Below are 27,705 nucleotides of genomic sequence, written 5' to 3'. Positions count from 1 at the left end.
AGGGTTGTTACCTTCCACTTCAGAAAGGACAGTCCACAGCACAGATCGATCACTGTTCCTCACATCCAGTAGCTGGAAAAGCTTCTGCTTCCTGGTTCTGGAACATGTACTGTGAAGGGAAGAAAACAAACACATTTAGCACCTTAAAGCTGCAGAATTTAACTTAGAAAAATAGCATTTTGTCATATTTGCTAAAACTGTATTCTGACAGCAGTGAGACGGATAACCTGTCATAAAATCATGTTTCTCTGGCTCCTCCTAATGCTCCTAATGGCATTTGCAAGAATCTGCTGTGCCTGAATAAAAACAATCAGAGCCGAGAAGACTCTCTCTTTCCACCTTGCCACTTTGTAAAAAAGGTACAATCGTGGAATGGACAGACCGAGCATCGGTGGTAATAACAGAGCTGAAATATGCTGTGTATAAAAAGGACAGCAGGCAGGACGGGATCTTGGACAGCATGGGTGTGACGTTTTGACTATGTGTTATGCGTCCCACCACTGGAGATTTAAAAATTGAGCTGATAGCAGTTAGGAGCTAACTCAGTGAAGAGGAACAGTGACCAAAAATGTCCACAAATTAAGAAAACAATGGGGCCTGGGAGCTCCTAACTCTCTAAGCAGAGGACAAGATCAGTCGTCGTATAACAGGGAATGTGAACGATTGTTATTCTGCTGTTGTACTAGTCTTTGCCATGTGCGCATTTGTTGGCAAAGGAAAGCTGGGCAGATTTTTATTTGCCGGTGGTTGTTTCTCCACCATTGTGTTTGCAAGCTTCATCTGAGGCAGCAAGCTAAAGATATTGAGACTGACTGAGTGAGAGTATGCGTGGGGGGAGGGGGGCTGTGCAGCAGGTGCACGAGCAGAGATTGACATGTGGTGGAAAGTCTTACTAGCTCTGACTGTTTTTCTCCAGGTGCGGTGGATTCTTGCAAGTTTTCACAGATTATCTGTGTCATGTACTACATTCAAAATATATTGACAGTTTAGGAAATATGAAAAATGGTGGGAGTAAACAACTCTGTAATTTCATAACAAATGATGCAAGGTTTGTGCTTTTGTCAAATGTTGAATATCTATTATCCGACATATTCATTACACACTTATTCAGCGTAACTAAAAAGTTATGTGATGGTAAAAGCCTTGTTCCTTAGTGCAGAAACTGTGCTACCAACATGCGCACCAGCAAAATCAAGTTCAACCCCTGAGCCTGATACAGCGCTTGTTGCTCCACTTTATTGCTAATACAGGAGGTGAGCCATGGTTGTGTTCATCTGGCAGTGTGGCCAGAGATGATTCAAACCCACAAAGACTTGATGGTTATCTTCCAAAAGCACATCAACACAAATCTTTCATTTCTCCTTTCTTTTGAACCACCACATCCGTTTGCATTAAAGTGCTTCTGTTAAACTACATTAACAGTGTCTCGCTGGGTATATCTGCTCTGCAGTGCCTGGTGTCTCAGTCAGGCTACAGAGAGGAAGACGAGGTAGAAGAAAAACAGCCGCAGTAATGAGGAGCCGAGGATGAAGAGAGAGAGAGGCACAAGCAGGGAGCATGAGGGAGAAGGCAGGGTAATGAAAAAGAGGCGTATCCTCTTGAACTTGATTTTGCAGATTTTCCTTCATGAGTGAATAGAAGATCTTTAAGTGGTGCAGAGGTTTCTTCAGATGGTTACAGAGGTCTGTGGGTGAATGGCACACAACGTATGATAAATTACCAGAACACGGGGCAAACAAGGCACACAGAGACTGTGGCTAGGAGTGGAAAAACCTGCAGCACTCTCTAATTACTGGGAGTAGTGTTGACTGTCAGCTGCACAAACAAAACCAAACAGAGACATAGGGAAAATGATCTGTCTTTTCGATGAGATATTACACTAAAGAATCAAGAAATCTGCATGTTAAAAGGATAACTACAACTCCGGATGTTAGATAAAAGAAATAATTTTCTATTATCTCAGCTTTGACACCAGAATGAGCTCAATGATGTATGTGGAAGAAAAGAAGAAAAGTATGAATGGGAGATTAATGAACAGTTTGGGGAATTTAAAGTCTGTCATAAAAAAGCAGGCAGAGACATAGTTGTAACTATCAAGCAATGTACATTACATTGCAGCGGTCTGGCCCCACAGAAGGCAAGAGCAGTATATTAAACTGGAAAGTCAGTACCAGCATCTTAAAGGCCAAGAGTATCAAGACTGTACCTATGGCTAACCTAGTTTACTAATGTTCTGTTAAGAAGTAATAAGCCAATACTGAGAGCAATTTGGGGTTTCCAGTTAATGAAACATCTCTCAGGCTGGTGTTATTTCTCTAGCAGAACACTTACGTGGTCATTGTAGCTTTGCAGTTCACCTGACCTCTGACCTTCTGAGAAAGGTTTGCAATTCAATACTTTATAAGCATATATATCAGCAGAATTGATTTTTATTACCCATTATTAGTAACTTATTAACATTTATAACAGCAGACCTACTGGCCTTTAATGACTGTATTATACGTTAAATGACTCACTATGAATTAGGGTTACAGGTTAGGGTAGGGGTTAAGCCTACTGGCCCTGCACCACAAGATGAATAGAAATTCTGGATCACTGCTGTGCACTGTTCAGAGGCGGCTGCAGAGTGGAGTGGCCACGAGGGGTGTGCCATATCATATAGATCACGATAATTCATATTGTGATATTCGCAATATTTTGACTTGTTCACAATTAGACGTCATACTATTACCCAGGGCAACAACAAGCATGTCTGAATGCAAAACTATTACAGACTCTGCCGTGGTTCCAAAAAGAGGAGCACCTTCGGTAGTGGGGAATAAACTGTGGCGTTGTAAGGCTGGGGTGTCCTGATTTTTTATGAACAGCCACGAACTTTTCAGACTCTCTTAGTGAGTTACTGCTCAGAGGGAACTCAGTCAGCAGCTCCTCTGGCAGCAGCACAGCGTCTCTCCCTCTCCTCTGTTGCCTTGCACACACAGGAGTTGGTGGCGTCAAGTGATTTTGTCATATACCTTTGGTGATGTAAACCTACATGACGCCCACTTAACATAAAAGTACATATATGTGAATGTGTGATATCGTAGCATAACAGCCTGTCACAGGTTACAGCGTGATGACCCAAAACCCAACTCAGTCATTTAGGATTTTGCTGAAAGAGAAGGAAATTGCCTGTTGATTTATATATATATATATATATATATATATATATATATATATATATATATATATATATATATATATAAGTACACATAAAGATCCCAGGGTATATTTTTTGGATTTGGGAGCTGTTTAAATGTGTAATTTGTGGTATATTTTATTTTGTTGAACTGTTAATATTGTATACGGAATCTGAATCTCACTCTGAGTTACTGTTGTTTATCACAAACTAATGAAATGAGAGATTCTTTTTGTTTAGTTTTTATTGAATATTTGAAGGCAAAATGTTAGGTTGACATGTAAAACTATATTACTTATCTTGTTGCAATAATGTGTTCTTAAATTATTAATGAAAAACATTTTTTTTTAGTAATTTTTCATATCATCAATAATATCGTATCGCAATAATACCCTGACATATCGTGATATTATTTCAAGGCCATATCGCCCACCCCTTGTTGAGATCAAGATATGTAAACAAACTACGACACATGCCCCCAGTGATGTGAGAGATGAAGCCAGTCAGAGTCTAGAACACGTTCTACGACACCACCGTCAACGTCACCGGTAACATCAGTGAACTTACTGAGTCTGTGGTGGACTTAATTTATAAAAGAACAGAAGCAACTGAACCCAAAACTACATTTAAATGATTCCACAACCAGAAACCATGGATTACAAGAACCTTTCGGGATGACATAAACACACACTGCAGCCAGTCTGGAAACATGGACCATCACAGGGCAGCAGCCTACTGTACACTGTAAGAAGAGGCGAAAAAGTACTAAAGTGCAATGCACAAGTTAAAGGAGCTGACAGAATCATATTGCAGTGGAATTTTACCTTATATCATTTCATTTGACAAATAAATAAATGATTGATTGATTAAGCTCAGTCATTACCATGTCTTATTTTGCTTGTTTAATACATACTTTGTAAAAATGACAGTTTGTGGTTTTGTGAGGAGTTGTGTTAAAACTATTTCTTGGTGACCAGCGGCTGGGCACAGTGATTTCCTGGAGTCTCCTGGTCACAACAAGTCATTGCAACAGGCCAAAATATAAGCCAAGTTTCCATCCAAATTGAGCACAAATTTTAGACTAAAAATCAAAATGAATGCAATTTTCCATCCACCACTGGTGTGCAAACATTAAAAGTTAGTTCATCATGATAAACACTTTGTGGAGCTAATTCTCCAGTCAGGTGCCATTAAACCGTCGCAAGAGAAAAGGGCACCACGAGATGACGTAGTTATAGTATAGTATAAGAGCACCAGTCAAACCTCAAATGGTCAAAAACAAAGGCAACATTATCATGGTGAGATGGCTGAAGATGAGTTCACCAGAATTCAGCAACTGTGTTATGCAACAGTGTTACATGTTGCAAAAGCACAATCACTCATTTGTACATCTTTTAAGGAACTAGCTGCGATTTGACATTCAGGGTCACAGTGATGAGGACAAATTTCATATGACTTATCAGGAAAATAAGCCTTCAATGATTTGAAACCAGGTAATAAATCATTCATCATTTCATGCCACCAATTTCCCCCCTAACTTCTCTCTACTTCGGCTGTTAAATGCAATCTTTAAAATGCAGATGCAAAGCACTTTTAGAGACATGCTGTATTCTGTGAGGCTGTTTGTACTCTTCCTGCATCAGTCGCTGGTGGTGAGAGAGCATTTCACAAGGTGAGCTGCATGAAAGACTATTTAAGTCCCACAATGTGTCAAGACAGATTGAACAGCCTCACCATCTTGTCTATTCAATGCAAGGTGGCCAGAAAATTGGACTTCAATGACAATATTGATTACTTTGCAAGCAGAGAGGTTTAGCAGTGGGCAAACTTTAAAGAGGGGAGTGGGGAATATAATTTTTCAGCATTGCCCCAGTTTGTATTAAGTATGTTTTAAGTTTTAGCATAAGTTTGTACCAGATCCTGAATCTAAGAATCACAATGGACAAATTGATTTTCACCCTTGGCTTCAGACTGTGTTATGAGCTGTGTGTCGAATCACTATTCTAGTTTGGCAGGAAACCTCCACCTGGTGGAACTTTTCCACACGTCACTGGTGTTGGTGTTGTTTACATTATTAACCACATTGTATCTATGCAATCAGTAGATCAGACAGGCCTCTTTGTTGACGGACCAAGGCTGCGTTCAGACTAACATTAACACTGCATCAAAAAACAAAGCACTGTGTTAGCACAGCAGGTGTCCTGATGCAGAGGGCTCTGACAAAACATTGCAGGGTTGTCCAGCATGGCGCAAATATATGCAAGTACACATTTCTTGTGAATCACTTTGTAAGGTTAAAGTTGAAATTCTATTTACTTCACTTTTAGAACTGAGGATACACTGATTGCTGCCATGATAACTGGAATAATACTGTGAAGGTGGCAGCAAAACTTCCACACTATCGCAGTACCTAAGTTTTTCTTGCAATGCTCTTTTTGCTCTGGATGACCCGATAAGGTGAAGACTCACCAGCCATGGTGTGGTGTCGGATGATGGGGGGGTCGTTACACGAGTCATTATATGAGATGGTTTGTTAGTAGCGAGTGAACGACACCAACTGGATAACTATAAAGAACTGGTCTTGTCATCACAAACGGTGGCGGCAGCCACAAGTGGTTTTGCTGATGCTAATGTTATATCAACGGGCTCCTTCCTGCTAGGAGTGCCACTAACGTTAGCTTGCTGCTCCCAGCTCTCATTTAGTGACATAGGATTTGACTTTTAAAGTTCTGTTGTGTCATCTCTGACTCTGCATGTGTTATCTGTGTGTTGCCCTTTTGGAGGCAGACCAGCATTATTGTAATTCACAAGTAATGTAGTTTACATGGGGCCATTATGAAGTGCCCAGAGAAGCTGATATGGAGAGGGAAGAGAAAAGTACTTGCAGATGTGAGAAGTGCTGGTGCATAAGAAAAAGTCTCTGTGCACCTATGAGTAAAATGTGGAAGTGTTGGTACAGCATACTGGTGAGTGGCAGCCCACTTTGAGCACTGGTGTTGTGCAATAGGTTATGCAAGAGGAAGAGCGGGGTTAAAAGTTAAAGCTGCAATAGTCAATGACTTTATTTCAACAATTTATCAGTTACTACTCATAGTATAATGTGACAGGTGTCACTCGTAGTGACAAACCCACAGAGAATTATTATCCATATTGCAGTTCCCCTCAGCTCCAGAGAGCATTTTAAAGGAGAAGTCTGGTATTTTGCACTTTGAGCCCCATTTCTTGGTTGTTTATGATGAAATAGAGTGGCTATGACAAAAATAGTGATGATTGCTCATTTTTGGAGAATTTGGCTTTCCCCTGCCTGGCTTAACAGTGCTGCCTATGGCTGTGTGTGAATCTGTCCTAAAACCACTCTAAACATTCGTTTTCAAAGCCATGAAACTCACCGAGTGGTCAGTGGTGTTCGTTGATGTTTTGAAATAAAAATTGTAGCAAACTGTGGTTTCCATTCGTGTTTTCACTATTCATCTTGATTGTGGAACTATTTTTTCAGCTGCCTCACAGCCTAGTGTAAACTTCCACTTGATCGTTCGTTTGACCCTAAAGCGTTATACACTCCAGCCCACTTGATGGCGAAAATGCTCCTTTATGTGGGTGTTGCCAAATGGCAGGAAACCATTGCAATGTAATGGGACCCAGAGAAGAAGCAGAAGAAGAAGGTTGGCGTTGTGTTCAAAGGCATCATACTGCGAAGGTTGTTTACAAGCGAGTAATCCATTGTGCAGTTATTTAAACTTATGACAAAACTTTCATTTGTTCTCGTTCTTCCTCCAGGAGCGCACACAGCACTGTCGAGCCGGCACTTTCGCTGAGCTAAAAGACTACAATGACTACAAACTTGTCGTAAACAACCCCCTTTCCGTTTCCGGTGGCGGATTACTTCCAATGGACAATGAGGCTTCTATAGAAAACCAATGGGGTAGACAAAATGTCAAATAAATCATCACGGAAACCACAGTTTGCAACGATTTTTATGTCAGAACATCAACGAACATCACTGATCACTGGGTGAGTTCCATGGCTTTGAAAACGAACGTTTAGGGTGGTTTTAGGACAGATTCACACATGACCATAGGCAGCACTGTCAAGCCAGGCAGGGGAAAACCAAATTCTCCGAAAATGAGCAGTCGTCACTATTTTGGTCTTAGCCACTCTATTTCATCATAAACAACCCAGAAATGGGGCTCAAAGTGCAAAATACCGGACCTCTCCTTTAACATTTTTCAGCTGATTGGTTTTGTTGTATGGCCGGGACTTTTCTGTTATTGTTCAATGTTAATGCTTTAATTTCACATGCATCAGACAGCTGCTTTCAACAAACAAGCTCTAAAAACCCACTGCACAAACAGGATACAAAGTTACTGACTAACTGTTGAACATTAGTGGCTTAAGACAATGATTTTTCTCAGGAGCGGTGGAGACCAAAACAGAGCTAAAGGGAGAGTTCATAATTGCCATACATTTACCAGGACGACACAAACAAAACTCCAGATGAATGATAATGTTGCTCTGCATCTGCTCAATGTAGAGATAAGCAACTGTTGAAACACTTTCAGCATATCAACATTTAGGTCAAGTCAATGTTGTGTTTACAGCCTGTTGTGGTGAAAAACAGTAAAAGCTGATTTAAACCCAATTTATTTAAAAAAGAGAAAGCAATGCAATAAGCAAAGGTGGTCTTGGGATGATAACAAAACAGCTAAGCAGAGAAGCTGCCATCATGTTGAATGATTAAAGGAGCAAGCAGCTATTCCTGAGTAGGAAATCATCCTCCTCCAAGCTCTGCCTCAGTGTTATTCAGCTCTCACACTATATGACTTACTGATTTGAGGTTGGACTCCATCTCTGTGAAGTTCCACTCAGTCAGAGGCAGGCTTAAACTGAAGGGCTACAGAGGGAGAGAGTGATAAACAGGGGTGAGAAAAACATTTATTCATGCAGGTCCGTATTAAGAAACAGTTCAACTCATTGGCCGCTGTGTGCTGTATAAGCAGTTATAGATATCACTACCAGTTTGAAATTTCAAATACTGGACACTTCTGATTGTATGTGCAGTTAGTTGCTTCTGGTAAACAATGAACCCTCAAAAATGATGAATGAAGTCATAGGGGACCGTGTTTACTGTAACAACAGTAAAACTATATTAAAAACATGCATTTATGAAATCTCACACAATTCATGCAGTATAATCCAAGTCTCATTTATCCACTGGTATACTAAAACACATGCATACTTACTTCAACATTACTCTTTAAAACTGAATGGAAAGTGACACTTATCTATGCTCTCTTCAGAGCCAGACTCCATTGACAAAAACAGTAATTTTACCTTGCTGAACACAGGAGCTGCTGGTCTACCGCTGCCTCAATCAGCTAGTTTGTTTGTGTTATTTTGTGATTTTTGATGTCTTAAATGATTAAGTCAGATTCACTAAAGCCACACAATAACACAAACTAACTAACTGACTGAAGCAGAGCTAGACCAGCAGCTCCTGTGTTCAGCAAGATAAAACTGTTTTTGTCAATGGAGTCTGGCTTTCCTTTCAGTTTTAAACAGGTAGGTGTTTATGAAAATGATTGTGTTTGGAAAGTATTGACCAAACAAGTGGATAAAAGACTGAATGAGAGGAATATACTGCACGAATTGTGAGAGAGTTTGTCAACTTAAATTATGATATAGTTCTGCTGTTGTTAAACGTGGACCCCTATGACTTCAGTTCATCAAGAAATGTTTCTGTTTTTGGATTCTTCGTTAACTGTGGAGGCATGCAAGAAGGATAAAGTTTTCCTCATGAATTCATTGTAACACAGGGTGAGTTTTAGATATACAATTGATAATTAAGGAGGTTAAGTATTCCTTTAAACAAGCTAAAGTGTGTTTCTATATGTGTATATGTACGGTACAGATCTACTGACATCCATAACAGCGCTGGTCCCAGCTTCCACAGTACTCTGCTGATGGCTCCTGAGCAGCAGCTGCTGCAGCTCCTCCAGGCTCATATCCACATTCTCCACTGCATCTGAAACCTCCACTCTGTGAGCACACAAACACACATACACATACAGTCAGGTCCATAATTATTTGGACAATGATACAGTTGTCATCATTTTGGCTCTGTACACCACCACAATGGGTTTTAAATGAAACAATGAATACCTGCTTAAAGTGCAGACTCTCAGCTTTCATTTAAGGCTTTTTTCAAAAATGTAGTATGAACCGTGTAGGAATGACAACCATTTCTTCACACAGTCCCCCAACTTTAAGGGCTCATAAGTATTTGGACAAACTAACATAATCATCAATTAAACAGTCAGTTTTAATACTTGGTTGCAAATCCTTTACAGTCAATGACTGCCTGAAGTGTTGGACCCATAGACATCATCAGATGCTGGGTTTCTTCCCTGGTGATGCTCTGCCAGCCCTTTACTGCAGCCGTCTGCACTTCCTGCTTGTGTTTTGGGTGTTTTCCCTCATTTTTGGCTTCAGCAAGAGAAACGCATGCTCAATTGGATTCAGGTCAGATGATATGACTTGGCCATTGCAGAACATTCCACTTCTTTGCCTTAAAAATGTCTTTGGTTGCTTTTGCAGTATGCTTCAGTTCATTTCCCATCTGCACTGTGAAGCATCATCCAATGAGTTTTGAAGCATTTAATTGAATCTGAGCAGATAATGGTGCCCCAAACACTTCAGCTTTCATCCTGCTGCTCTTGTAAGCAAGACAAGACTTCACTAGAATAAATACAGAGGGTTTATCACAAGATGCAAACTACTGGTTGGCCTTAAAAATGGAAGGCCAGATTAGAGTTTGTCAAAAACCATCTAAAAAGCCTGTACAGTTGTGGAACAGCATACTATGGACAGATAAAACAAAGATCAACTACCAGAATGATGGGAAGACAAGAGAAGGAAGAAGGGAAGGAACTGCTCATGATCCAAAGCACACCACCTCATCAGTGAAGCATGGTGGAGGTACTGTTATGTCATGGCCATGTATGGCTGCCAGTGGAACTGGTTCTCTTGTATTTATTGATGATGTGACTGCTGACAAGAGCAGCAGGATGAAAGCTGAAGTGTTTGGGGCACCATTATCTGCTCAGATTCAACCAAATGCTTCAAAACTCATTGGACGATGCTTCACAGTGCAGATGGACAATGACCTGAAGCATATTGCAAAAGCAACCAAAGACATTTTTAAGACAAAGAAAAGGAATGTTCTGCAATGGCCAAGTCATATCATCTGACCTGAATCCAATTGAGCATACGTTTCTCTTGCTGAAGCCAAAACTGAGGGCAAAACACCCAAAACACAAGCGGGAAGTGCAGACGGCTGCAGTAAAGGGCTGGCAGAGCATCACCAGGGAAGAAACCCAGCATCTGATGATGCCTATGTGTCCAACACTTCAGGCAGTCATTGACTGTAAAGGATTTGCAACCAAGTATTAAAACTGACTGTTTAATTGATGATTATGTTAGTTTGTCCAAATACTTATGAGCCCTTAAAGTCGGGGGACTGTGTGAAGAAATGGTTGTCATTCCTACACGGTTCATACTACATTTTTGAAAAAAGGCTTAAATGAAAGCTGAGAGTCTGCACTTTAAGCAGGTATTCATTGTTTCATTTAAAACCCATTGTGGTGGTGTACAGAGCCAAAATGATGACAACTGTATCACTGTCCAAATAATTATGGACCTGACTGTACATTAATACATGATATATAAACACACACAGAGCCGCTTGCTCACCACTTGCATCAGTTTTGAGTGTGTGCAAACATTTGTGTGTGCATTACATTCTCTATGCGCTTCTCCACCTGTGATCCTATGTGAGCACCTACCGGTCCAGGGCAGGTCTCTTACTCCTCCGCTCCACCATAGAAGCCACAGAGCCCCTCCCCTCCAGGACAGACTGGACCATTGCGACGGGAAGGACAGGAGGTTCTGAGGAGCACACCTCACAGGAGGAGGTCAACGCTACGGCCTCTCCTCCCCCTACACTGCCTCCTTTCCCTCCTCCTCTCACTCCTGGACTCACAGGCTCCTCTTTGATAAGCATCATGCACTTCTCCCTGTTGAAAAGGTCAAACACTGTAAGTCAAAAGCTAACTACCAGAAGCATGAGGTGGATAGAAAACATTAAAACAGAGTCAGTTCTGTTCACTTTGCCATGTTTTATCAGAATCTGTGATCAGTTTGATGCATTGACACCAACTGCCTTGCTACACTTTCTCAGGAGAGACATTTTGAGCCTGTTGTTTCTTAACATTGCCTGTGATACGTTTTATGATTCAATGTCCATGTTCTCTTTCACTATATCCCAGAAAAATGGTTGTTAGATGCTGCAAGAGATGCAGAGCTGATGGTAAGTTACTTATTTCATAGGAAATAGAAATGTTATATTGCATCACTCACCTGGTCTCATCAGGCTGCATCTGAAGGGCCATACTGGCCTGAGACATGTCAGTAACATCTGAGATAATTGGTCCTCCTGTCAGCCCACTAGTAGAGCAAGAAGCAGTATCACTGGATGGCTGAGGAGCAAGAGGAGAGAAATGTGAATCATGCTTGCTCTTGGCTGTCGTCTTCTCTGGTAAATACACTCTTTTGCTAACATTTGCCTCTTTGGATCCACTGTGTTGCTCAGTTTGAGTAACTATATATTTTGTAATGTTACATTACAGATTTATAACAGGCCTATGCCGCCCTACAGAACATGATAAATACCTAATTGGTTGTTGAATGCAGAACTGAAGGACATTTATTTTAACAAATACAAACCATATAACACATAAATGTATTTCTGTGATAAAAGCGCATAACACTTTAAGTAACTACAAAATGGAGCTTGAAACCAAGTCAGACCACAGTGACTGCATTTTAACTGTGCAGTTGCTGCAGTCTGGTTTTGTAGAGATGCAGCGATAACTGTATTGTGGCTTGGTAATATCTGAACTATAAACCCACCATTTCACAACTGCACTCTCACAGAGAAACAGGCAACTAGACAACTAGACAGCCAAAGTTCATCCAAATATATAAAACTGGTAACTGCTCTCTGCTACATTTATACATACATTTATTCATATTGATGCCCTACAAACAAAGACTATGTATAAATGTACAACCTACATTTATATATGCACAAGTCATTGTCAGTTACATAATCATTGGTGTTTATGTAATGACATAATCATGTCATTATTTCACAATGATGTGACCTTAGTGTTGTAACGGTCCATCAGTAAATAGGAAGTCATTATTGTTTAGCATACACTGAGAAAATACTCTGAAAGTAGAAATTGTATTCTGTTTGTTTTCAATATGCCGAGTGTGAGGAGGAGGGTTACTAACAAACATAACTCAATAACTGCCTGAAAATATGAAAAAAAGAAGGCATTACAGCCTTTCTATCTGTTCAGCACTTTGCTGGCTGGCTTCAAATGCACTGCTACTGTGGCATGCTCTCTGCCTTCATGTTGCACTATGTTTCCCTCGTGTGATTATTAGTGAGTCCTAGTGAATTCACTTCAACCCAAGGCTTTAGTTTGTACAGCCTGTAATTCTGTACACTCATGCAGCACACCCATAGCCCTCCAAATCTGTCACTGACCACTGCTTCCCTCTAGTGGTAATACAACATAACAGCTAGACTGATGGCAGCAGTTAGAAAAGAATTATGTCCAAACAGATAATATATTTACTGTGATGTAGTGGATATGCCATGTTTGAAGAACAGATTAAAACAAATGTCTTGAACTGCTGAATGATATCTTCTGCATTAGGAATGGTGCGTGGTAAATCAACTGATTGATACATTTAAAATCCCAACAAGGCCAAGCACTTAGAAAGGCCGGCCAATAACTTCAAAGTTGATGTTTACTGCATGTGGCTGCCAGCACTATTAGTGCTGAATGTGGAAGGTCAGCAGCACAGTACCTCAGTTATTATAGCTCCCAGCAAAATACATTGCTGACAAAGGCTGCAGAGCACTAATAATTCTACAGGAGATTTATTTTTGGTAAGGATAGATTTACATTTTGCTACTCCAGAAAAGGCCTAAATTAAGATACTTTTTAAATTTAATATGTTTACTGGACTGTAGGGATTATGAAACACAATGGTAAAACACATTACGTAAACTATAGTATCTCACCGACTGGATGTAGAAAGGTTCGTGCATGGACTCCATTGGGTGACTATGGCTGAACTTGGAGGCGGGAGGGCTGGGAGAGCCGTCGTCCAACATCAGAGGCCTGGAGGGAGCATAGGTAGGCATTTGATTAGTTTACTTTCAGCAGTTATTGAAGGTGCTGAATGGTACAAATGTTGGATTTTGTCTAGCGTACGTCACTACTTCAGTACACTGCTGTATATCTCTGCTGTATAGATACAGTCAGTGTCTAGTAGTAGTTAGGGGCGTCATGAGGGTGGAGTCAGTGAGGGGGATAACAGTCCTTCCCCCAGTCTGTAAATCCTTGGAAAGCATGGTTTTGGAATTCATATAGTTATATGAGACACTATTACATTTACTATACAAATGACCAACTAAACTTACAATAATGTCAGCCATTAATGCTATGATGTAATAGACTAGCATGTTTTAGTGAATTCCATGCACATTTCAAGACAGCACAGCCGCACTAATGTTACTCAACACCAATTGAGTTTTGACAATGTGCTATAACATTAAGGATCCTCAAGAACTTGCACATTGCTTGCACAAAACACCCTTAGGTCTTCTCCTTGAGGCTTCCTCAAAAAGTTAACTTAAGTGTCTATGGTCTTCTCCTTGTCTTGGTCTTAAATGTAAGGAATCCTGAAATCATTGCACAAAAGACCTTAGCAACCAAGATAAAAAAAACAACTTAAAGTACCTCTGACTCTATCTTTACTGCAACTTGACTGAGTTTATGGTGATAAATGAAAAAAACTAACACACCCCAAGAGAAGTGTTCTGCAACCGGGAGAACCCAGTGGATACGCTTTTTAATTTCACGCTTCAGATTAGACTGAATTACTTTTCTTCCTACAATGGTTTTCGGTTTTCTGGTATTTCGGGATAAAATTTATTTTGTAGTATGTGCTTTCTATGATTGTATTCCTCCAGTAGTAAAATCATTTCCTCCTCTGACCAATATGATTCACTTGTCACTTTTATTTTGCCGTTTTGTGAGACGGTAAGAGGCATCACAAGCATGAGTCCAAGCAAACAAACAATCTCTTTCAACGCAATAAATGCATTAACATTTTTTCTTAACAAAGGAAATCTTTTAAGGGATTCTGTGTAACTGTGTAAGTCCCTCAGTCAAGGAGAAATGAAGCCTCAAGTTTCATACTTAAGAAAGCTTAAGGTGTTTTGTGCAACTGGTGCCAGGTCCTTGGAGGCTCACAGCGAAACAGCCCCGAAATCTCCATCGCCAGACCCTTCAGACTCTATCTAAATAAACATTAATTTTAGCGTAGAGCCAGCATATTTTCATGTCTAAGGAAATTAAGGTTTTTTTTCAACCAAACAAGAGTTAGTGATTGTTAAAACAGTGAAAAGACAAACCAAGATAGTTTCTGTGAGTTTTATTTTGTTTCTGTCGACTTTGGACGAAGAGTGTTTTACGATGATAAAATTACTGTTTATTTAAATGAAGGCTGGTGGGTTTGATAATAGCATCTTTAGGGCTGTTTCTGCTTAAACAAAAAGGTTTTTACTCTGTAATTAAAAGGTCTATATCTGACAAAAAATAAAAGACTTGAGACTTGAGTCGGACTTGGAAGTTAAAGACTCGGGACTTGACTTGACTTGAGACACGATGACTTGAATGACTTGAGTGTTATTGACATCATGTTTTCGGTTAGAATCTAAAATTAATAAATTAATTTAAAATATAATGTCGATTACCCGGTAAGAGCGCAGGCTGAGAATGGCATTGTCATGATTGGATCACTACCCTGTCAATCAGTCATGCCCTCTCTACCTACCTTATGTGTTTATTGGAGAAACAGGCCCTCTTATATCAGATAGACATCAACATGTCAGCGGGAGGGGTACCGAGAGTCGTTGTCTTCGGCTTTCGGAATTACCATTATTACGGCAAAAGACAAACAGCACAGTGCAAGACATGCGGCATAAACATCTCGGACAGCCAGGCAACAACTTCAAACTTTGTTTGTCATTTGAAGAGCCATTCTGCCCAGTAAGTGCTTGTCAATTAGCTAATATTATCTGGTTAGTCAGTAGTTAGCTAACGTTAGCTTGATACAATACGGGGGTGGGGTGGGGGGGGTGGGTCAGTTTGGTGGAGCTTGTTTTTTAATTTATTTGCTAACATTAACCCCAGAAAACGTGAGCAAACATTCCGACCGGTTCATCACAAGACCGGCTGTACATTTTATGAACGAACAACACAGGGATAATGAGCTAAATGGGTGATTTTGGCTGCTGCCATGGTTAGTGTGTGTGTGTGCGCACACGCATGGGGTCGTCCCTGCAAAGTAAACATTGCAGCGATGAAGTCAATGTTTACTGACAGTTACTTATATCTTGTCTTTTCACTTTATTGAGATCAGATTCTGCAGGTAAAATTACAATAATAAGGTGACTTGACTTGGACTTGGACTTGACTTGACCTATTACAGGACTTGACTTGACTTGACTTGACATAACCTGTGACTTGACTTGACTTGACTTGCCCAAGAAAAAATGACTTGGGACTTACTTGAGACTTGAAGGTTAAGACTTGAGACTTACTTGAGACTGGCACATGTGTGACTTGGTCCCATCTCTGGCTACACATGGCTCTCATTAAAACATAGGGCAAAACTGCACCTTTGCCAGGTCGCACACTGACCCTGAAATATACATTTCTATAGCACTTATGTGTTCCAGCATGCCTTTCCTTTCTCATGTCGGCCTTGTTCACACTCAGCGGCAAAGCTGAGCCAGCATTTTACACACACAGGCTGTAGCAGGGTCATGCACTCTGCTCTGCCTTCGCTGTGTGTTAGGGCTGCGCGGTATATGCGGTAGACGGTAGAAATGATATAAATTTGGCCCACGGTAGAGATTTGCGCTCTACCGTCCTATCGTCGATGACGTCATCGCACCTGCCTCAGTGTGAAAATGGCTGCGAGCACAGAGACAGCGGAGCAAGAGGAGCTGGTTCACGTCCGTGATTTAGCGTAGCACGTGCAACATGTGTTGCTGGAGAACTTGTGAGTGAGTGAGTTAATGTTGTATGAACAGCCCCGGACTTCTCAGACTCTTTTAGCGACTTACCGCTCAGAGGGAACTCATTCAGTGTCTCCTCTGGCAGCAGCACAGCGTCTCTCCCTCTCCTCTCTCGCCGTGCGCACACGGGAGTTGGTTTTTGGCAAGAGAGTTTGTCATAAACCTTTGGTAATGTAAACCTATGTGACGCTAGGGGCTCCACAAAAAACTCCATATGTGAATGTGTGATAGTTGTGGTATCATAACAGCCTGTCACAGGTTACAGCGTGATGATTAGAGGAGAAATGGCAGAGCATAAAGGTCCAGGTGGAAAAAACACAACTCAGTCATTTAGGATTTTGCTAAAAGAAGGAAATTACCTTTTGATATAGATCCCAGGGGACATTTTGCACCATAGAGTACTGGGTTTTAATTTTGAGTTTTGAGATCTGCATTCTGCACAATAAATGCTCTAAAAAATACATTATATCTTTGCTTTTGTTGTTGTTTTTTTTTTTTATCAATTTAGCTTTGCTAAGGGACTACAAAACCCATTCAGAAACACTTCTATTATAACTTTTACACTTAAATTTATACCGCGATATATACCGTTACCGTGAAGGGATTCGATTTATACCGTGATATGAATTTTAGGTCATACCGCCCAGCCCTACTGTGTGTGAATGTGTGTGTTTGTGTGAGTGTGTGTGTCTGACTGACTGATTCAGGACTTGTCTCCATTCACAGCGCTTGTTGCATTAGATTGTTCAGTTTGTCAGCTGCCCCACTGTGGCCCTGTTTGTCTCACTTTTGTAGATTGCTCCACTGTGTGTGTGTGTGTGTGTGTGTGTGTGTGTGTGTGTGTTTGCGTGCGTGTGTGCGTGCGTGCGCATGCATGTACTCACAGCTTTCTCTTTAGGCCCACAGTGCTGGGTGTGTTGGACTGCATCTGGCTGAACAGAAACTGAATCAGCTGGCAATGAGAAAAAAAAGCACAGCATGAATCAGCATCCTCCTCACACACACACACACACACACACACACACACGCACGCACAAGCACACACAATTATTTTTCTTCTTGAAACATTAAAGCAGGAAAAGGACTACAAGTTGCATGACCCATAATCCACCCTGTCTTTTCCAAGTGATCTTGTGATATGAAATGAGGGTTTGCCATACACCGAATTGGATTCTAACTGTAGTTGTCATATGTTGTATGACACGTCTAGGACAATGAGGAATAGAAATGACTTTTAGGGCAGACACTACAAGTGAATAACTGTTAACTAAAAGATATCACCATGAAACGCCCCCAGCTGATCACTTACATCAGGACAGTTATTATTTGTATTACAAGCTTTCTGAGAATTTTCAATATACAAATGATGCATTAGCTAATTAAATCAGCACTAATTTGTTTACATTTCCAGGACAGAAATCTGAACATTGAACGGAGCCAGGTTCAAAATTATTGTGTAATCTATTCAATTTAATTGAATTTTATTTTATTGACGTATTGAAGTCACATGTTTAAAAAAAATATTCTAATTATAATTCTAATTATAATTTTTTCACCATGTTTTTAGTAATAATATGTTATATGAATCAGGCTAATGATATATGAAAACACCTTCTTTAAAAACCTTTAAAAACCAGAATATGGACAGGAATTAAAATTAAAGTGTATGACAAAAAAACTCATATTGATAAATTAGCCTTTACAAATATGTATTTAAAATTCCATAAATTCTTAGACAAATAAAATAAAATAAACAAGACACTACAAGTGAGTAGGGTAAAACAAAACAAAATAAAACAACAAAAAAAACCTAATAATTATTACCATGAAACTTCCCCAGTTGATAACTTACATCAAGACAATTTCTTTTTTTGCATTACAAATTTTCTGAAATTATATGTTTTAAAGTGCAGATGAAGCATTATCTAATTTAATGAATGCTCTTTGCATAATTTTCCAAAACAGAAATCTGAGCTAAAATAAACACTTAAATGTGAATTTTGGATGTTTTCTTTCCACTGGTCTAAAAGACAATATGTTGTGGAAAAGAAATAGTCCAAAATCTCAAAATTGACCATGCATTAAAATAAATAAATAAATTAAAAAAAACCCTAATTTCACCTGAAGTGATGACGGAAACTGTCAAATTTTTGTTGCAGGACGATGTGCAGCGTTATCCTTCCTGTTAATACACACTGACCTCATGTAAATTCTAGCATAGGACATTCGGCACAACCTGGGTAAGTCTAATCTGCCATATAAATCAAAATAGCTGTGTGGGTTTGCAGGGACTCGACTCTATAATAGTATCTGATATTTATGGCTTTATCTGATCTTTGCTTTGTTGGTAAAATCAAAGTACCGTAACTAGTGATAATAGCTGGCAAATGTGTATATATGTAGTCTGGTAAAAAGAACAATATTTAAAACAATTGCAGACCTCTGGCTGGTTGCATTAGTTGTAGTAGTGGTAAAAGAAGAAGTGGTAATACTACTGAAATGTACCTCTAGATTATTCCTTTAATGATACCAAGTAGAAGTAGATATACACATAAGTGCTCTGGGCACACTGAAGAAAACATGCACATACATACACCTTAAACTACACAAACAACTGTAAGTGTTCTTCCAGAGTTTCTCACTTGTTTTGACACAGATATGACTCATTGCTCATGGCAGACAAACACATGTAGACTGACCTTGTTCATGACTTTCTGTTGCTGTGTGTGATTCTGTCTCAGTGAGACCACCTCTCTCCACAGCACTTCATTCTGCCTGTAAACAGGACAAGAAAGATGTTGTTTAGAAGTTTTGATTATTTGTAAAAGATCTGATTTTCACCTGGATACAATTCTAAAGGCTGATAATCAGAATGTAGCTTGCTTTGCAGACACTCAGTTGATCAGCACTAAAAAAAACATTCTGCACAGGTCAACATATTTCTGTTTCCTAGTGATAAAGCCCTCTGTACAAAAACATATTGAGATCTTTTCTGTCTCATGATTCTGGCCTTGAATTTTAAAAGTCCACGTGCAATGTGTTTCAATAAAAACGTCACCCTCTGGCCTGCCACTGAAGAGAGGGCCCATTAACCCTTAAAGAATACTCCACTGATTTAGCATTGCACTCCTATAGTTTTATGCTCATGATGGACAGTTTTTGTAAAGTATTAAATCCTAGCAGAGCCAAAGATATTACACATATTTCTTGGAAAAAACAAGGCACCTCCATTACCCACAGCCCAACCCCACTACCAACAGTTTGGTCGGAGATTTAGGTGTGTTGTGCCAGTGGAGCTAATGTACGTAGCTTTAAACTTTTACCTTCAAACAGAGATAAGGAGTGTGCCACAGAGGTCTGGTAGGCTCCCTTCTTTGTAACTCCACAAGCCCAGATTTTTTTCATTTTCAACATCTTCAACACCAACCAACACTGACTCAGGTGACATCACCTGAGGCAAGTTATCAGATTCACTGGAACATTTTTAATGCAGGTATCACCCTCTAACCTGACACTGATGAATGTACACATGCAGCCTTATGGAGCTTTCCCGCGCCACTGCTCTTTGATACGTGACTTGCTCTAGCCACTATTTTGAGAAAAAGGGCCCCAAGAGTTGGTAGTATGGTGGCCACAAGGATACATAACAGGGCCCATTTGTTTTCTTAATTGGGAGGTGCATGCTGTACTCCAGGGGCTGTCCCGTGGTGAAAAATACACAGAAAACCTCTATTTTGTAGCCAGCGAGGTAACAAAAACAAGCACACCCAAAAACATGGTGTAGAAGGACAAGAAAATTTTGTTTATGTTGGAAGAACTGTGGTCTGTTTGACAAACAAAATTAGATACAGTTAGCTATGGAATTCCACAATAATATTCATAACTTGGCTTTGATTGTTTTAATTCTTTTGGTCAGTAGACCCTAACAGACTAAAGGAAGATAAATAATTGAGGAATGGACATATTTATACATGTGCTCACATCTGGTCATTCTTTCTAAGAATGTCGTTATTGGTGTGTATGTGTGTATGTTAGTCAGGTGAGCAGGTGAACATTCTCTCCTCGCATTAGCAAACAATACTGAGCACAAAGCAGCTCCACCACACAATAGACACACAGCAGCTATTTTCAGCAACAATAGCCTCTAGAGAAAAAGTCAGTTCAACCACTGGGTGATTTGTTCCAAGTAAGCAAGAGGAATAATACATTTTGCCAGAAAACAGTTACTCTAAATATTCAGTTAAAACAGTTACTCTAAATAATCCATACACTTTGCTGTGAGTAGTTTCATCTGGGAACTATTTTCTTTCTACCAAACTACACCCATCAACCGTATTAAGCAGAAAGAAATGTGCATCTACTCAAGGATGAGAGGCTCATGCTCGGGACAGCCTGTAATGTGAATATTAATGGCCTCCTCCTCTGCTGAGCTGTGACTTTAGCTAGCTCAGTGGTGTGAGGTGAGGTAGCAGTAGATTCATGCTATCTTCTGTACTGTGATACACTGGTTGGATGAAGTTTGGTAAAGAGAATATAGTTCCTACATTAAAGTACTCACAACAATTACTGTGGATTATCTTGAGTAACTAGGTGATGATTTCTGGAAAGAGACATTGCTGTTGAGTTTTTCAAATGTATTGTATTGGCGCTTTGAGTGACCACAAGTCGAGTGCCATCTAATTCCATTACATTCAAAAGAAGGCAGACATCTCTACAGCTGATATCTCCAATAATCGGCAACTCAAACCTGAACAATCTAGACTGCCAAATAGCACTACAAGTAAAATATGCATTTACAGGGGCGGACTGGCCATCTGGAGGTTCTGGAGAATCACAGAACGGCCGGTACTCCAGGAAGGCCGGCGGCTGCCACACAGTCATCACCGTTTTGTTTTTTTTTTCTTCCTTTTTCTCCCTGATAATCTACTGTTCCACGTCCAGTCCGCTAGGTGGCAGCCTTTAAATTGGATGCCAGCTGGCCCATAGATATCTATGAGCCGGCCGGCCGCCAATCAAACTGAAGAAGAAGGAAGCGCATACGTCACGCAAATCGAGCAGCCATGTGCAGCAGGTGCAGATGGGAGAGACAGCGTGAAAGATAACAATATGGATACTGGTATTAATCCAAAAAAATGGAAAGAAAAGGGTGGGGCTGAGAAGGTGAGGGAAAAAAACAAAGGCAATTAGAGAGTGAAGCCTCGATGAATTATGATAAATCACAGTGTAAAGAGGCTGTAATTATACAGTTTAACTTGATTACTCACTGAGAAATAAACGACACAGTCCAGATGTCTCTCTGCTGAACAGTACAATGCAGGTGACTGCCTGAAACACACAACAAGACATGGTATGAGTCTCATACCATGTCTTGTTGTGTTTCAGGCAGTCACCTGCATTGTATACACTCTATCTGCATTGTTGACTGTGTCGTTAATTTCTCAGTGAGTATTCCACGCTATGCTCTTAACACTCAACACTCAACAGACACAAACTGAATGTGGGGCTTGTGGAGTCCCTAAGGATCTGGGGCACTGGGGCAGTTGTCCGCTTTGCCTGGAATGCTGAGGACTTGTGAGTTCATGGCACACATGCTGTACTTCGTCTGTACTCACTGTTTCATGTCCTGCATCTGACATTCCATGTTGTCCTGTTGTGTTCTGAGAAGCTGGACTTCATACAGCAGTTTACTGAGGTCCTCCTGACGAACTTTGGTCTCCTCACTTTTCACTATAGATACCTGAATGCACAATAGAGCCTAATTCAATAACTTACTCAAATACAGCACATAAAACCACACATTCATTCTGCTGTGTGTGTGTGTGAGCAGAGAAACTCAGTGGAGTTTTTGGATGGGAATGTCAGTCTGTCCACTTTGGTTTCAGCAACTATAGGATGGATCGCCAACATTTTGTTAAGACAATTATGGTCCCCAGAGGATGAGCCTTACTGACTTAGGTGATCGCCTGACATTTCCTTTAGCGCTACCATGAGGTTGACATTTGTGGTTTTGAGTGCAATATCTCAACAACCAATTTGGTACATTCTTGTCTTCATTTGGCTGAATTGTAATTACTTTGGTGATCCCTTCATTATTTTTGTTTAGCGCCATCACTGGATCCAAATTTTTGAAAACCAAAAGCCTTAAAAACTAATGTTTCCCATTAGCATCAGGTGAAATTTGTGTTTTGTGCTAATTAGCTAACGTCAATAAACAAAACTAAGATTGTGAACATCTTAAACATTATACCTGCTAAACATCAGCATGTTAGCATTGTTATTGTGAGCCTGTTAGCATGCTGATGTTAGCATTTAGCTTAAAGGCAGCAGCTTTTAGACAAGACACCATTACTGTGGTGGCATCTGGCTTAAACCAGCATATAACAATGTTATGTATGTAAGGATTTTACTTTTTAAGTGCCTTTGCCAAGAAATCTGTCCAGGAGATTCTGTAGAGGCAGTTTTATGTTGAAAGTATAGTCATCTAATGCCAATAAAATAAAACTGAAAATGCAATCTACAGACTTTAAACATTTCAAAGAAATTTAGTCTAGCTTTCATAGATGCCTTAAAGTCTTTTCTGTTCTGTGCTGATATCAACAAACTGTGACTTAGAAAGAAGGGAAGGGAAATTCCACAAGTCTTGGCTGCGTAAAATCAATTTTACTCCCATAAATTTCAAATAAATCCATTTGGATTGCCGACAAGGGACTAACCAGACTGTCTGCATGGGGTCAGTGGTGAGCTACTACCCTGTATATCTTTTGCTAGCTTGGTACTCTGTTCCATTTCCTGTCCAAAATTTCACTTTTACAGGTCACATGTTTCTGTCTTTTAAGATGATTTAATTCTCCTATCTACAATGCAATACATCATGGAGTTTGATTATTCAGGCCATAAGCTAGCAAGTAATTCCAGCTGTGTTTAATTAGCTACTCCACACAGCTCTTTCACATATCTCCACACACTGTGAGGTTGGACAGATGTTGTCGTGTCTAGAGACGATTAACTTCCACATTCACACCACCTTCACATATTTAACTGTAAACATCCCAAACATCAGTGCTTCTAATGTCAGTGTAAATGTGTTCAGTTGCACAATTTCAGCTTAAACATTTCTCCGAGCCAACACAGTCTGTGGAGATTTGTTTAACTGACTTCCTTGTCTTTGAGACATTGTGTATGTGTGCATTTTTGTGTGCCCATACCTTCCTCTTGATGTGCTCAAGCATGTGTTCATGTCCCTGAAGGAAGTATAAATGTTGGAACTCTGTGTCGTCTCTCTCAGGCTTCACCAGACCGCTCTGCTCAATGTTCACCACTTTACGGAAACCATCTACACACATACATACAAGAGCACACACACACACACACACACACACACACACACACACACACTAAGTATAAAAAGATAGTGTAATGGAGAGAAGAGAAGAGAAGAGAAGAGAAGAGAAGAGAAGAGAGTACTCACACATGTTGAGCTGTCGAACAAAGCTCGCCATATTATTGTGTTTGAAGTACTTTGGCAAAACTTCCTTGGCAAAGCGTCCCTGGTCAAACACATGGAAACTTGTCCCAGTCTACAAAGAGAAAAGTCAGGAAAATAGTTTAGAGCATCTTTGATCAGATCCTACTCATTACTATTGCTCAGTGTGCTCAAAACAAACTTTTAGACGCTAAAACCTCTCATTCAATGATGTATTGTGTAATCATAAGTACTGAACCAGAAAATCAGCCAAACATTAAAGGAATCAGTGTTCATTACCTGTTTTAATTACAGCACAGGGGGGAAAAGTGTGTTATTTTGAAGTTAAAATCTGTAACTAGTCAGAAGTGGCTAAAATAAGCCTCCCTACAGCAACAGAGGTAGAGGAGCCATTTATGAAACCTGCTGTTTTTTGAAACTGCTTTCGAAAGGCATGGAAGAAGTGCAAGTTCTGCAGAGTGTGGCACCATTGGGACTTTGTTTTATTGATAAAAACATGATGTACTATAGTGCATACAGCACAACACTTAAAGTGAAGACCTTTGCAGTGATAAGGAATTTGAAATGAAACTCAAAAAAAAGTCTGACCCCGCTAAATAGGAGCATAATTACATGCTAATTCTTCCAGCCTCTGCTACGTTTTGCATCCCACTGCGCTTGATCCTAAAAGTAGCAGAAATAATCTGATTAAACTGCCATATTATAATCACATATCAACTAGGTTACCCTGTATTCCATGTAAACTTTCTCTCCCAAGACATTTGCAATGTTGACTCTCTCTCCTACTTTAAATTCCATCTAAGAAACAAACCTATGTTAGTGGGTGATGCCTACTATGAGGATTTTATACCTAGTTATTTTATTGACTTATTATTGTACGCCAATGCCACTTGCACAAACCACATGCAGAACTGCAGTGCACCATAACACCATAACACTAGAACCACTAATTATGATAATGACAATTTGTTAAGTTTATTTGAGAGTCTGATTACATTTGCTAATAATTATTTTGGATGATGGTGCTTGGTTTCCTGTCATATTATGGCATTTTTTTTTCTTTATATTTTTTATCAACATATCGAATTGGACATGAAGTGGAGCATATTTGAATAACATATATAACATGTGTTGCCTAGCAGTGACATACAAACCTCACTGTCTATTTGTGGGTACAAAAAGAAAATGTTTTTATTTTTGTGTCAGAAGCATGCAACTTGAGTTTGTCAGTGATAATGTTCAGCACCTGTCACTGGATGATACTCTGTGTTAAATAATGCTACCTTAATGATGAAAGGAGCTTTGTGAGGAGGTAATATGTTTTCCACAGAGCGCAGAATCTATTCATCAGCAGCCAAATTCAGCTCAGTCAGCCAATCAAACACACTCTCTCTCACTGTGAGTGATGAATCATGCTCTATTGCCCAGCGTTACACTCTTACTTAGCAACTGCAGTAGCACTGTTTTCCTCTGAAAAGCAGTATTGTGTGAGCTATTGCAAATATATTACATCAGTAAAAACCCATTTGCACAGCAGGTGTGAAATTTATAAGGTTTAGACAATTCGAGTAGGACGCTGCTGTTACCTTGTGTGTCATAATGCTCACTTGCTTACTAATAGTCTGACAATGCAACAGCTGATGCTGCACACCCTGACTACAGATGTCATGGGACTGCAAAGCATCTGCCTGTGTGTTTGTCTCCCTATGAAGAACAGAGAAGCTGCCCTCCTCCTGTTTGCTGAATCACTGAAGCCTCATCTTTGTGGCACACATCAATCCTGCACAACTCATTCCCTCGGACAAACGGAGATTAACACAGAGAGAGCCACATATGGTGTCTGTTGTCATCTAGACAATGCTAGCAAACCGCACTTAGAAAATTATATTTATATATTTTTTAAAAGAATTAAACAATGATTAAGTACTTGTTTTAGCTCGCAGAATTACAGATGTAGCTGCCCTTTCTAGGTCAAAGGTCAAAAGTGACATAAGTGTGGTAATCACAATGCACTACTTGAACAAGTGACCCCTCACTTAAATGCAGGCTGACAAACAAAAAGTGCGTTTTATGTATGCATTTTCATGACTTATTACTGTAGAATACTGTCAATGTCACTACAAGATGGTTAATCAACCAATTATATAAGCATTTATAAAACCTCTGAACTCTTCATGAATACACCATGTTGTAAACTGAATCTATGTTACACTAATCATTATTATCAGTAATAATAATAATAATAATAATAATACTGATAATAATAATAATTAATTTACTGTTGTCTTTTTCCCTGGTCCAGTAATTATCTAAAGACCCCCAAGATTTATCCAGTAATCCTTTGAAGGGGCTGAGAATGACTGGACTAAACTAGTCTAACAATGTAATCCATAATGATATATCATTCACAGGAGTCCTTTTTCTGCAGAAGGAGTACATGACTGTATGTACATTTACTAAGGGCTCTAAATGCATTGGTACTTTTATTTAAGTAAAGGATTTGAGCACTTCTTACACCCCTGTTGTGGCCATCCTCCTCCTACTATGACAACAATTTACCAGACAACCTGCCCAAAAACCACAGGCCAACATTAGCTTTATGAACTGGCTTTTCTGTCACTGATTTATATCATATTGTTTATATTGCTATATTCGTGTTAAGTTATTATAAAAGACAACTAGATCTGCTGGCAAACTCGATTTATCTCTGTAACATGCTAAATGAGCCAGTTGTTAGCAAGCGTAAATAGGTAGGCCTATAGAAGTAGCAGCTCTGTTAGCGAGGCTAAACAAGCGTCCATGAGCTAGGCTAAACAGCTGTGGATGCAGCTAATTAGCATGCTAAACAAGCTTAGTGCAGGAACAAGCCTCTATAGAAATGCTCCTGTTTTGAGATTGTTTAATTGCTAGTTCAATATATATTTCTTTATTTTATATTTGTACAAGTTTGTTATCCCCTTATAGTTTATTTGATATATATGTAGGCCTATGTATTTTCTAATCAGCCTTGTGAATAATGTGTATCATTTTCATCAAAGTTTCATCCTCATGTCAAATGAATATGGCCCTCCAGTGCCTAGCCACAACTTATTTTTGACTTGTGTGATACAGTTGATCATTTTATCTAAACAGGCTTTTCCTTATCACAGGGCAGCATGATGAACACTAGCACTACAGTGTGTTCACTGAGAAAGATGATAATGGTTTAGAGGACAATGTTTTTCAGTTATACTCCTTTTTTGTTGTTGTTGTTGTTATTTTGCTGTTAACTGAAATTACATTCCTTACAGTTACCACAGAATCATGTACAGTATGTACTGAGGATTGACTTACAGCACTCCAGCAGATGAGGTGGTTGGTATCTGGATCCTCCACCAGGGTCCACAGCTTGGTGAGAAAGGCTGGAACATTGCTGGCATAGCTGCCATCTACCCCCATGGCACCCGGAGACTCCTGCATGCTGTCCACTGCTAAGACGGCTCACAACAGGAAACCAAAGGTGTCTATGTGTGAGTAGAAAGTGTATGTGTGTGGGGATGTGTGTGTGTGTGTGTGTGTATGTGTGTGTGTGTGTGCTGACATGAACCATCTGTGATGACATTCAGTCGGCTGACTGGTGTAGCAGGGAGGACAGAGTGAGGAGAGCTAAAGAGAAAAAGAAACTCCAAGAGCAACAAAGAGTAAAGCAGGATTAATTAAACAAGAGAAGAGAAAGTGAAACTCAGAGACAAGGTGAGATTGTTTCAGCAAGGACGTACAGAGACAGTTTGACCGACTGAAATGGAATCAAATAGACTGAGACAAACTTGGGATTATCAG

The 27,705-nt window shown here is 39.8% G+C and overlaps 1 protein-coding gene across 1 annotated transcript; it reads right to left on the bottom strand.

Annotated features, from left to right (window-relative positions):
- Positions 1-49: 49 nt before the first annotated feature.
- hsf4 (heat shock transcription factor 4) lies at positions 50-27,345 on the bottom strand. Its single transcript, XM_033636092.2, has 12 exons — positions 27,220-27,345; positions 23,872-23,980; positions 23,609-23,736; positions 22,016-22,140; positions 19,103-19,178; positions 17,288-17,355; positions 13,335-13,434; positions 11,594-11,712; positions 11,020-11,250; positions 9,097-9,214; positions 8,004-8,069; positions 50-109 (listed from the first exon to the last, which is right to left on the bottom strand). The coding sequence occupies exons 1-12, from the start codon at positions 27,343-27,345 to the stop codon at positions 50-52; spliced, it is 1,326 nt and encodes a 441-aa protein (XP_033491983.1).
- Between the last annotated feature and the right edge of the window lie 360 nt (positions 27,346-27,705).

The sequence above is a fragment of the Epinephelus lanceolatus genome, chromosome 5 (assembly GCF_041903045.1).
Source record: "Epinephelus lanceolatus isolate andai-2023 chromosome 5, ASM4190304v1, whole genome shotgun sequence".
Taxonomy (NCBI): Eukaryota; Metazoa; Chordata; class Actinopteri; order Perciformes; family Serranidae; genus Epinephelus; species Epinephelus lanceolatus.
The sequence above is the reverse complement of the archived record's forward strand: the minus strand, read 5'-3'. Positions and strand labels throughout refer to the sequence as shown.